General features: G+C 37.5%; 1 protein-coding gene across 1 annotated transcript in view; it reads left to right on the top strand.

Annotated features, from left to right (window-relative positions):
• The window catches only part of antxr1d (ANTXR cell adhesion molecule 1d), a 70838-nt gene that overhangs the window by 17804 nt on the left and 39980 nt on the right, over window positions 1-13054 (top strand). The window contains exons 11-15 of the mRNA XM_048616288.1: window positions 721-790; window positions 8393-8471; window positions 9523-9618; window positions 10741-10779; window positions 11974-12069. Of these exons, the coding sequence (XP_048472245.1) occupies window positions 721-790; window positions 8393-8471; window positions 9523-9618; window positions 10741-10779; window positions 11974-12069 (380 nt within the window). The remainder of the gene's footprint in view (window positions 1-720; window positions 791-8392; window positions 8472-9522; window positions 9619-10740; window positions 10780-11973; window positions 12070-13054) is intronic.

Here is a 13054-nt window from a genome sequence, read left to right as displayed (position 1 = left end):
TTTGCAATCCCCCCCTCTGGAAAAATCTGACCGACAAACCATCTTCTCCTCTGGCCTGGCTGCAGCCCATTCATGGCCAACGCATCACATGCTTATCCCAACTCTACGCTCATCACTAAAAGTCCATGGAATGTCAGCATCTGAGCTGCTGTCTGCAATTTCTGATCAAGTGGTTTGGCATCTTTATCAGCACTGTGCTCTTTCATCTTGTCCTTCTGTGGACTGGGAAAGTGCAATACAGGGGGTTGGTTGGCTTGGATGGCTCGTTTGCTCAGCAGGGTAATGGTGACAGTGTGGGTTCAGTTCCTATACTGGTGAGGTTACCAGGTACTCTCTTTCTTAACCTTTCCCCTCTCCTGGGGTGTGGTGACCCTCAGGCTAAACCACCATCAGTCCTCTCTCTCTAATGGGACAGCAGCCCAATGATACTTTCATAAACAACTAGAGATAGGTTTATACTTTTTATTGGGCATTGAAGAAAATTTTGCAATGAGAAAACTTTGTGTTGCTTTATCCACTCATCCTAAATATTTTTTCTAACAAAATGTGTATTTACATAGTGTTTGTAACATTGTAAAATGTTCTAATACAAATCAAGTTAAAATTTACATATTACAAGAATGTACTACATTAGTGTGAATATTTATATTTCAGATTAGTCATTACAATATTCACTTTTAATGCAAAATTTCAGCATTAATAAATATTTCCATCTTTTAGCGGAGAAGCCTCTTGTTGTGGAAGATAATTACTTACTCTGCACTGCTCCAGTGATTGATGAAGTTGGAATGTAAGTAATAAGGTGTTTTTTTTTTTGCAATGTATTGAATACCTGAAATTAAGCATAATTCTAACTCCAGCATAGATTTCTACTGCAGATCACGATGCGTAAGATGACCCCATTTTCTCAGTGCCAGAAATCATGCTACGGTATTTGCTTGGCATTTAAGCCAACCCATTTTTTCAGCCAAGAGACATTATACATTCATTAAAACTCAACCTATCACCCCAGAAATGCTTCTTTTACTTACCTTGTACTATGAGTCAATGCATTGTATCAAGCAGTTAATACAGACTTGGTTGTGAACAAGATGTGAGGAAATTTAAGGCATGTCCACACGAAAGACACTGTGCATGGTAAAGCAAGTGAACAATTGAAATTAGTCTTCCAGCAACAAGTATGAAGTACAAAGTTGCTTTTATGTTAAAAGCTGTAAACTTTTGCTAAATTTGCTAAATTATCAATGTGCTGGAGTGAGGTAATTCAGTATTAATGATAATCTGGTGTGAGACTAGAAGAGGATGCCTAAGAATTTATGCACCTTCAGAATAGGGACTGACCATTGACCTGATCTTGAGAAGCATGTATTGGGACTCATCCTCAAAAATCATCAGAATTGTCAGATCATCACCATAAATGCAGTGCACATAAATACACTTAAGTGAGCCAAATCAAATACAGAGTCCAATAACTATTTCAGGCCAACAGTTAGCTGGTGTAACTGTTTTATGTGATAGAAGACCGAGTTTGCACAGAGGCAACCAAGAGACATTGATGTCAAAGTTATCAGTTCATCATCAGCAAAATTATCCGTTAAATCATGTGGGCAACATGGATAAAGTACCAATGAATTTCGATATACAAAACAGCTGAACTGTGGAATTGAAAGGTTTGAAAGCAGTTTTAGACAAAATGACAGAATGTGAGAGGACAGGATTCACAGTGGTACTAGTATGCTTGGCCAATGGAACAAAATTAAAGCTGATGGTAATCTTCAAACAAAAATCCATCATGTTCCCTGCAGGAGTTTTTGTGTATGTCAATGATAATGTTTGGGTGGATATGGATTCGTAGCTAGAGTTCCTATGGTCTATGTAAACAGTGCAGCCTATTAATGTAGCATATGTCCAGATCTCCTATAACCAGCAAGATCAAAGGATGCCTGAGACAATAGTGGTAGAAGTATAGCAGCGTTGTCACTGGATTGGTAATGCTTTTGAAACATGGATTCCAATCACCATTATAGCAGATGGTGAAATTTGAAAAAACTGGGCAAAACTGTAGTCATAGTGTGAATGAGTAGGTAGAGCATTATATTTGCAGGAGAAATTCACAAACATCATTTCAGGGGTGAGAAACTTTAGTTTTCAGGTTGCCATCCTGAAAATATCCCCTTTGTCCCAACTCTGTCTTCTGTTAGTTAGCCAATGCTCCATCCTACCCTACTCCCAACACAGTGTGGGCTTTTATCTTGTGAAATAATCTTATCTGTGGTACCATAAAAGACATCTCTTGGTAATCCAAGTATATTTACAGCTGTTGGTTCCCTCTATCTATTCTTGTTATCTTGTTATCTCCTCAAAGAACTGTAATAAATTTGTCAGGCATGATTTTCCCCTCATGAAGCCATGCTACTCTGCTTGGTTATATTCAGTTTCTAAATGTTATGTTATTGCATCCTTCATAATCCTTTTGCAATGACAGATGTTAAACTAACTGGCCCAAACCTACCTCCTTTTCTTTCTCCCTTCCTCTGAATAAGCAGTTTTCCAAATCTCTAGGACATTCCAGAATCTAAGGATTCCTGCAAGGTTACTACCAGGTAATCCACGATCTCTGTGCTTCTTCATTTAAAATCCTAGGATGCAACCCATCAGGTTCAGAGGATTTATCAGCCTTTAGCTTCATTATTTTCCACAGCCTGACTGGTCATCAGTGGGTCTACAACCAATGAATACAGCTTCCTAAAATCTTGGTCTGCAAAGAAATGCCAAGACAGATGGTAAACAAGTAAAGAAGAATGATAAATTAGTTAATGCACGATATTTCTGTTCCTGACATTCAGAAAGAAACATTAAAACTGGAGAGATTGTACAGGCATGGTCTGAATTTTACCAAATATCAGCTAAGTGGCAATTTTTGGATGTTTCATGAAGGGTTTCTCACTGCAACCCCTAGTGAGTTTTTTTTATTCTTGATGTTGAGAATCTCATTTTCCTGAGTTTACAATTTTTCCAACTGATTTGCCATTACGCATATCATTCAGGGCTGGAAAAATTTCAGCCATAGTTTCACCAGGATGTTAGCAAGGCTGAGAAATGTTACAAGATGCTATAGTATACTGCAATTATTCATGTTAGAGCAGAGAATGCAAAATAAAAATGTTTGTTTAGAGTTTTAAATTCATGAGAATGAATGGGGAAAGATTGCTTCCTCAGGTTGGGTCAGTAATAAGAAATTGTCAATTTGAAATGTTCACCAAGAGAGATTAGGAGAAATATTTTTATCTAGAATTGCTGTAGCGTGGAGTACTTTGCCAAAGCAAACCAACGAGGTAGACACCATTGCATACTTTAAGGTGGAGTGGTAAACATTTGAAGAAATGGATTCAGGACTCTGAAGGCAGTTGGATTAGTTTCTAATTGCCCTAGTAAACTGTGGCACAGGCATGATGGGCTGAATAGCCCCAGACATAATAAATTTCTATGCTTGGTGATTTAAACTTTAAATAACAATAAATGTTTGACCCTTCTTGTTTTGGCAAAGTAATTCTCATTCATACAGTTTCAACTAATCAAAACTATATGACTCACCATCATCTAATAATTTAAGTTTAAAATAATATTATTTAAACAATTTTGTAGGAATTCATCAATGTCAGTAATTTTATTTTCTAAGTTACATCACTTTTGTCATAGACAGTCTCTGGTTAACCAGAGAATTCTATTGCTGCACAACTGGAAATTCTGGACAGGATGAAATTGTGGTTTTACTGTGATTTTGTTTGTTGAGACTGAACCCCACGCATTTTAATGGTTTCTTTGTTGCACCTGCAGTAAATGTAATGACTTCCATAGAGATGCTTATTGTCCAATTTTATTTAAAAGCACTGAGAAACCTACATCTTTACATCCATGTATCCATTTCAAATTCAAGTCGCCTCCTGCTGCTGTTTCAGTCTGGATGGTCTTAAATTAGAATATGCTTACTTCATCTGTGGTGGCTAGTGATTGATGGATAGTCAGGGGCTCAGAAGACTGTAGAAAGACACTTACTGTTTTCACACAGTCTAGAGCAATGCAACCTGCATTCTCAGAATAACTTCCACATCTAAATATTCACTTTAACTGTTGATCTTGCAAAGGCTTGCTGTTTCAGAAAGTAAAAGACTGTGTTTCACTTTTTAGCACATCATTATTCAGCCAAAACATTTTTAATTGATCTGGATTAGAAATTTGTGCTGTTTTTAGCATGATAGAGTATAAGTTCAGTACTCCAACAAAATGAAATCTCATTTAAAAAGCGTCATCAGAAAGGAATGTCTCATCTGAAACATATGATCTGCTATGTCTCAGTTTATTTTCCTGAACTAACTACGTAACTGTTCCAGCTTATGTTCCTGAACTAAATAAATGTTCACATTCGTTAAAAAAAGTTCGAAGACCTTTTGTACTTTTCAATAGGAAGTTATTCAGATTATATGTCTTTCAAACGCCATTTTGTATTGTTTTCACTCATTATTTGCTTATCAGATTTATAGATTATAGTGAGAGATGAGGTGAGAGTACTGCCCTTGACATCAAGGTCGTATTTGACTGAGTGTGGCATTAAGGAGCCCTAGCAAAACTGGAATCAATGGTGTGTCGATACTATGGCTTTAAGCAGTGTATTTTGTCCTTTTTTATATGAAGGGAGGTTGAGACAGAAGTGGAGAGTAGTTTGTTCCAAGTGAATAAAGTAAATGGCTTGTGAGGCCGTGGTTTTTCTTTTAAAGTTGGAACAATAGAAGCAGCATGAATGGGTGGAGTCAGACTTCCAAAGAACCAGGGTTTTAGTTTAACTCTCGGTAGTTGTTGGCATTTGGAAGTTGGCTGTGGAAGCTGTCTCTGTCTCCTTGCTCCAGCTAAAAAGCTTAGGTTCTCTCTCTCTGCCAGAATCATATGTGAGACAATCTGTTTTACTGATTTTGCCTTTGCCAAAGGTGTGTTTATGGGATGTTACTGTATTAGAACAGTTGCTGTTTAGTAGTTAAATAATCTATTATTCTGTTATGCATTCCAATAGAGTTTAAGTTATACCAATTCTTCTTTCTTTTATATGTTTTTTAACTGTAGGTAAGAATAAAGTGTATTTTGCTTAAAGCCAAGGAATGTAACCAATTGAATTACATCTGAAACACAGCACCTTACACTTGTCTTTAAATAGGATAAAAGTTAGGGTCCAGGCTATCTCCTTGATATATTTGAAGAGGGTTGGGTCTGGTCCATAACAATGAGTATCAGGGGGTAAACTCTATGTTGGTTGGAGTCATCCCTGACACATAGGAAGATGGTTGTGGTTGTCGGAGGTCAGTCATCTCAGCTCCGGGACATCTCTGCAGCAGTTCCTCAGGTGTCATAGGCTGTCTTCATCTGCTTCATCAATGACCTTCATTCCATCATAAGGTCAAAAGTGGGGATGGTCACTGATTGGTGCTGAACATTGCACATTCATGACTCCTCAGTGACTGAAGTAACCCATGTCAAAATGCAGAAGTACCTGGACAATATCTCTGTTTGGGCTGACAAGTGACAAGTAACATTCTTGCCACATAAATGTCAGGCAATCTCCAACAAGTGAGAATCTAACCATAGCCCCTTGGCAAAACCATCATTGAATCCCCTACTAGGGATAGCATTGACCCAAAACTGAACTCGACTAACCATATTGTTATTGTGGCTACAAGAGCATATCAGAAGCTAGGAATCTTGCAGCAAGTGAGCCACTTCCTGACTTCCCTGGCTGTGTGCATCTTCAACGACACTCAAGAAGCTCACAGCATCTAGTACAAAGCAGTCCACTTGATTGGCATCCATAAACATTCACTCCCTCCACCACTGGCACTCAGTAGCTGCTGTGTGCACTATCTTCAAGATGCACGCAGAAATTTACCAAGCCTCCTTAGCAGCACCTTCCATAGAATCAAAGAATTTTATAGATAGAAGGAGGCCATTGATAGATTGTGTATACAGCAGCTTCCATAAGAGCCACCCAGCTTGTCCCATTCTCTAGTCTTATCTCCATAGCCCTTTAAAATTCATCACTTTCAATTAAATATCCATCCCTGTTTTGAAACTTCCTATGAATCCGCCCCCACCACTCTCCCAGGCAGTGCATTCCAAACCCACAATTACTTCTATCTAGAAAGACAAAAGGGCAGCCTGTAGTGCAAGTTCCCCTCCAAGTCACTGACCATCCTGACTTGGAAATATATCACCATTCCTTCAGTATTACCAGATCAAATCCTAGGACTTGCTCCCTCATGGCATTATGGGTCTAACTATACCAAATGGACTGCAGCAGTTCAAGGAGGCAGCTCACCACCACCATCTCAAGGGCAACTAAGAATAGGTCATAAGTGCTGGCCCAGCCACCAATGCCCACATCCCATGAATTAATCAATTTATAAAAAGTATGTTGCAAATAATGAGCTGTGTAAAAATACTCCAGTTGCTACTGAGTTTACAGTATAGGTGTATTGAGAAAAATATCTTTTGCAACAAAATAAATGAGGGCAAAGGATTTAGTAGTAGATCAGTAAGATTTGTATTGTTTTATTCTAAAATAGCAAAGCATTTTCAAATGATCAGTTCGGTAAAAGATCACTTCCATCTTAACTAATTTCATTGATTTCTATATGCAACAATATATTATAATCATATAGCACCTTTAATGTGACAAAAAAAGATTCCAAGGTACCTTATGAAATAACTACAGCATAGGAGATTGAGGGGTGACATTATTAAGATTTATAAAATCATGAGGGGCATAAGTAAGGTGAATGACAAGGGTCTTTTCCCTAGGGTGGGGGGGAGTTCAAAATTAGCGGGCACATTTTTAAAGTGAGAGGAGAAAGATTTAAAAAGGACATGGGGACAACTTTTTTTACACAGAGAATGGTTCGCATGTGGAATGAACCACCAGAGAAATTGGTGGATGCAGGTACAATTACAATGTTTAAAAGACATTTGCATAAGTTCATGAATAGGAAATGTTTAAAAGGATATGGGCCAAGTACAGGCATGTGGGACTAGTTTAGTTTGGAATTATGGTTGGCGTGGACAGATTGGACTGAAGTGTCTGTTTCCATGCTGTATGATTCTCTTACTCCACAGAGGCCAGTAATGTGTCACCATGTCAGCCTTTATTTACACATGGAGAGTCCTTGACACTGAGCCAGCTCCCTCAAAGCCAACTGTCAGAGTGAACAGGATGTCTAACACTCCTGTTCTTATCTCTCAGCCAGGACTCCCTGATTGGACCAGATTAACAGCCCCAATCAGGGAACTCATATTCTACGACGTCCACCTGGCTAACGTTATTACAATCACTACACCTTATGGAAGCATTATAAAACAAAATTTAAAACCAAAGTGCCACATTTGTCACTGCCTTCCACTCAAAATGACCTATTTATTCCTACTCTCTATTTCCTGTGTGCTAACCAATTCTCAATCCATGCAAGTATATTACCACCAATCCTATGTGCTTTGATTTTAAACAGTATTCTCTTATTTGAGACTTTATCCAAAGCTTTCTAAAAATCAAAGCACCTGATACAACTGTTTCTCCCTCATTTATTCTACAAATTACTGCTCAAAAAACTCCAGGAAGTTTGCCAAACATGATTTCCTTTCATTATTCCATGTTGACTTTGTGTAATATTGTTGGAATTTTTAAGTATTCTCTTGTCATATCCTTTATAATAGACTCCAACATTTTTCCTACTACTGAAGTTAGGCTAACTGGTTTGTATCTTTGCATTTTCTCCAAGCCTCCTTTTTAAACAGAGGGGTTACATTTGCCACCCTCTAATCTGCTTGGACCATTTCAGAATCAACAGAATTTTGGAAGATGCATCCAGTACTCCCATGGCTTTCTCCTTTCGTATCCTGGGATTTAGGTTATCAGACCCTTTAGGGAACTTTAGGTCATTAGGAGGTGAGCTGCTAGCTGCAGGAGTCCTATTCTCTGACCTACAGGAAGAGGCACAACCATTAAATGGCTGTCTAATTCAAATTTCTGGTCAATGGCAGCTTCCACAATGTCACTGGTGGCATCTCCAAGGGTAGTAATGGTTATTGACACAACCTTGAACAGGACAGCACCTGCAGTAAAACAAAGTTGGGGCTCAACTGATCGACATGACATAACCATTTTCTTTCACATTGGGTATAATTCCAACCAGCACAGAATGTTTTGTAGATGTTTCAAGATTTCTTACGGCACCTCAAGTACAAACCTATGCAAATGCTTCAATAGTCCTAAGGCCAGAAGGTAGTATAATTGGAGTAAAACCTGCATGTATTATAAGGAACATGTTATTAATCAATATTAATATTTTCCTTTCAGGGTAGTTTACCTTCAAGTAAGCATGAATGAGGGGTTAACATTCATATCCAGCTCTGTCAGTATCACCAGTACACATTGTGTAAGTAAACAGTTGAAAATGCAAATAAGAAGGAAACATTTTGGATTATCATCAAAGTATTTATAAGAAGACAAAACTACTCAAACGCAAAAGAAGTTGAAGTTTGTGGTAGACCTCATACATTATAAAAATATTTTTCTAATCAAGAACAATTTGCACTTCTATTAAATTCACCATGAGTAAAGAGTGATCTCAGTTACTGGAAGCTCAACAAAGTATAAACAAATGGGAAAAAGAGGAAAAAAGGATAACATGTGGGAGTTCAGTCAACGTGAAGGGTTTTAGAGAACTTCAGACAATATGGAGGAAGGGGCTGAAGAAAGGAGTTCTATGTGAGATCTAAGTGAAGGCGTCACCACAGTTAAAATAAATGAGTGGCTAATGTTCGAACTGAGAGAGTGGAAACGAAGAGAATTTCATTGTTAGATGAGCGGACAGTGCATGTAGTAGTGGCTGCAGGGTATTTTTTGAGGTCTGGTGTTGTAAATAAAAGCATTTGAAGACAATGAAAAGGCTTCAGACTCAATGAGGCTTCATGGGTTTTTTAAAGGTCAGTATAGGTGATAACGTGACTGCAGGGATTTGAATGAATTGTAGGTTATAGAAAGTGAAGGTGGGAGAGCCAGTTTGGAGATCACTGGGAAAATCAGGATTAAAGATAGCAAAGGCATGGATTCTGTATTATTTCCCAATTCATTTATTTCTGTTATGTATATTTAGGCACTCTTTTTCACTTTTGGTCTTATTTCTGCATGTCTCTCCTTCTTTAATATTTTTAGCTTGAAGAATTCCTTATTTGTTCTTCTTTGAGACACCTTCAACTCTTTTTCTCTGGTTATCTTCCTCCTATAGAGTAAGTTTCTCTACTATTTCCTGGGTTTATGTAGCTATTTACTATTGTAGTCTGATTCATAACTATTGTCACCATTTTCCTCAATTCTGAGCATTTCTGTTTCTTTCACAAGATTTATAATGTTGTCATTGGTTGTACATGTTATCTGCTATAATGGCTTCTGCCAAACAGAGTTAATATCTTTTTTCTATTTTTCAGTCTGATGGAACAATCCTTTTAATTGCGCTGTTAGTTTTGTTCCTGCTGTTGGCATTGATCTTGCTGTGGTGGTTTTGGCCTTTGTGTTGTACTGTGGTAAGTTTTCAATCACTTAAAGTGACACTGAAACTAAAACAGAAATTGCTGAGGAAACTGAGATGGTCGAGAAGCATCTGTAAAGACAGAAACAGTTAATGTTTTGAGTCCAGTAGGTTCAGTTCTGATGAAGGGACACTGGATTCAAAATGTTAACTCTATTTCTATCTCTATAGATGCTTCTAGACCTGCTGAGCTTCTCTAGAAATTTTTGATTTTGTTTAAGATTTCCAGTATCCACAGTTCTTTGTTTTATTCATTTTAAGCAACTGTCCCTTTTAATGATATTTGTCAATATTACAGATTATTCCAAAAATTAGATATTTCTCCTACAATCATAATTATTTTTCATAAAAGTGTTATTCTTTTCTGCCATGCTAAGTATTTGGCACTCTATGTTCGAGCATTAAAATGTTGTACCATGGATTAATTAACCCCACCAGGCTTCAGCAATGACACTGAAGATAGGTGGGAAACCCAAGCCAGGTGCCACCCCCACTGACAAAGGAGAAGAAAGAAACTTAAATGCCATTCAGACAACTGTGAAATCACCACAAAAAATGCAGAAATAATTAGAGAAACTCAGCAGATCTTGCATCATCCATGGAAAGAAAGCAGAATTAATATTTTGGGTCCAGTGACCCTTCTGATTTCAGGTTACCAGCATCCAGATTTCTTTATTATTTTTGAGATCATTGTTTGTATGAAGTAGAACACACTACTTATTTAAACCCCAGGAGCTCTAATGAAGGTTGGCGCAAGCCAAACCTAATTAATAAGGTACTACTTGAATAATCTATAACATTAGAACCTTGTGTTCATTGAAATTTTATAAACATTAAAATAGATTTGAGATTCTAGTTTGAATATATAAGTTGTTTAAATGTGAGGGGAAAGAAAATCAGCTCGTTTGGACATGTTATATCATTCATCCAGGGAATGTGGGATTTTAACGTAGACCTTCTGATCCAGAGGTAGGAACACTACCACTACATCACAGGACCCCTTTGTTTGAAAGTAGAGGTAGTGGGAATGGTGCCTAATTTGAAAATAATTTTTTTATAGAAATAGTGTGTCCAACTAAAACAATTTCCAATCAAATTATTTTATTTTTCCTAATAGGTGATTAAAGAGCCACCACCTCCACCTCCCTATGAGGAGGTAAGTAATATGTTCTTCACTTAGTTATATCATTTAATCATTGACTTAATAATAGTGATGCTGTTTTTACATTCTGTGAAAAAAAAGGTTGGAATTGTTAACTATTTGCACCTGAATTTACTTATGTGCAAATTGTGCTTTGAAAACTGAACCACATATGAGAAAGATTTTGCTATAAGAAGTGGTATGTATTGCCCACAATCATAACAACTATTATTGGAATACAATTCAGTTAGTATAGTATAATTAAATCTCTCAACTCCAGCAAAATTATATGCCTTCGTTTCAGGAAAACTGGGATAGTAAGAGTTCTAGTCAGTTAGAAGAATTACCTCCTTATGCTAAATGCATTATGAAAAGTCAAGGGTCAAAGCTTTTAGCATAAAGCTTTGCAAAAGACCTTTGTCACACCATGCTACAGATGTGTACTTCTGTGTAGCCTGCAAAGATCTTGGAGTGAAAAGTGCAAACATGCAACAGTTACAGGGAGGTCTGTGTTTCAGTGACTATTACGTAGAGATATGGTAAACAGAAGCAGAATATAGCATTGTCCTTACATAATGACCTATTTTGGCATGAATTATCAGAATTTGTTGTCCTGTATTTGTGTGTGAATAGAACACAAATCAATGCTGATTCCAAATGTCAAGAGTTGGCTTTTTCTGACTTTTACCCGAAATGGAGTTCCAAACAGAACACAGGAACCCATTATTTTGTTTTAGCACCAACATCAATTAGTTTTTGGTTGAAGATTAAAAAACACTTGGCTGTTTAAGATTCACTTAACAAACTCAGAGTTTGGCAAAAGGTGCATGGGCAGCATGCTAGCACAGTGTGGGTGGTACAGTGGCTTAGTGGATAGCTCTGCTGCCTCACAGTGCTAGGGGCCCAGGTTCAATTCCAGCCTCGGGTGACTGTCAGTGTAGAATTTGCACATTTTCCTGTTTCTACCACCTGCTCTGGTTTCCTCACACAATTCAAAGATGTGCAGATTAAGTGGATTGGTCACGCTAAATTGTCTATAGTATGGTGGTTATGTCGATTAGCCGTGGTAAATGTAGGGTTGTGGGTAATGGGCAGGATGCTCTTTGGAGGGTTGGTGCAGACTAGTTGGCTGAATAGCCTCTTTCTGCACTGAAGGGGTTCTATGATTTCCCTCCAATGGATAACATTCTTTGGTTCATTTGCTTGCAGGAATCTGATGACGAAGCCATGGCAAGGAAAAAATGGCCAACAGTTGATGCATCGTATTATGGAGGAAGAGGAGTGGGCGGCATTAAACGGATGGAGGTTTCTATGTTGCTTCTTCTTCTTTTTGAAAGTATATTTGAAGCATTGACACTATTATATTTGGAAAGATTACTAACCATCTGGAAACTTTGATTTTCTTACCGTGAGACATGAAAGGTCTACTTATAAAATTATTCCACTTTTAAATAAAATGTTAGTTAGAATCTAAGATTTGAAATTTAAAGTTACAATGTCACCTGTACCACAATTACAATGCTGGCTCACTTGTCCTCGTTTGCAGCTAAAGGTAGTGTATGGTGTAGAGAAATGTGAGGACAGGACTGTACTGATGGATTTGAATCAGTTTGTACTTAAGCTAGTCAAGTTTCATTTCAGAACATCAGAATAAGAATGATCCAACTATCAGTTTTTATTAACATTATAAAAGGTAAAAGTGATTTGCTCATCTTTTCTCGAACCTAAATTTTAATGTTAAATTAGATGGCTTCACGAAGGCTTAGTTATGTGGTGATTATACAAGACACAAGCTGGTTTGATAATCTCCTTATGAAGCTGAGTAGCATCCTAAGATTGGTAAATTAAAGGCAAAGTTGTATGGCAGTTTCTAAATTCAGATCAGAAATTACATTACAGCCATTGCATGATCTTTACAGTGTTAGTTGCATCTGTAACTGTGAGCCATAGCTTCCTGGAGATTTCTAGGGATGGGGGATGCGTTTTCTATCTGGCTGTCATCTGAATTTTTGTGAGGAGCAAGGCGCAAATCTCGAGGTTAAAGAATAACACCAACTTGTTGTTGCCTTTCCAAATTTTGCAACTTTGGAGCCAAAGCAGAAAAGAGCCTTTTTTTAATATATTTAGTTTGGGAGTTATTGTCCCTTTTAAATTCAGTGTGTTTGCAAAAACAACTGGAGATTGAGCTGAACACATTAAAGATAAATTGTTAAAATGATTTTTACTCAATGAGGAGGACCCACAAAAATCACCCACCTGCTACAGGCTTTCCCCATATTCTGATAGGTTA

This window comes from Rhincodon typus, chromosome 34 (assembly GCF_021869965.1).
Source record: "Rhincodon typus isolate 14 chromosome 34, sRhiTyp1.1, whole genome shotgun sequence".
In the NCBI taxonomy this organism is placed as follows: Eukaryota; Metazoa; Chordata; class Chondrichthyes; order Orectolobiformes; family Rhincodontidae; genus Rhincodon; species Rhincodon typus.
The sequence above is the reverse complement of the archived record's forward strand: the minus strand, read 5'-3'. Positions and strand labels throughout refer to the sequence as shown.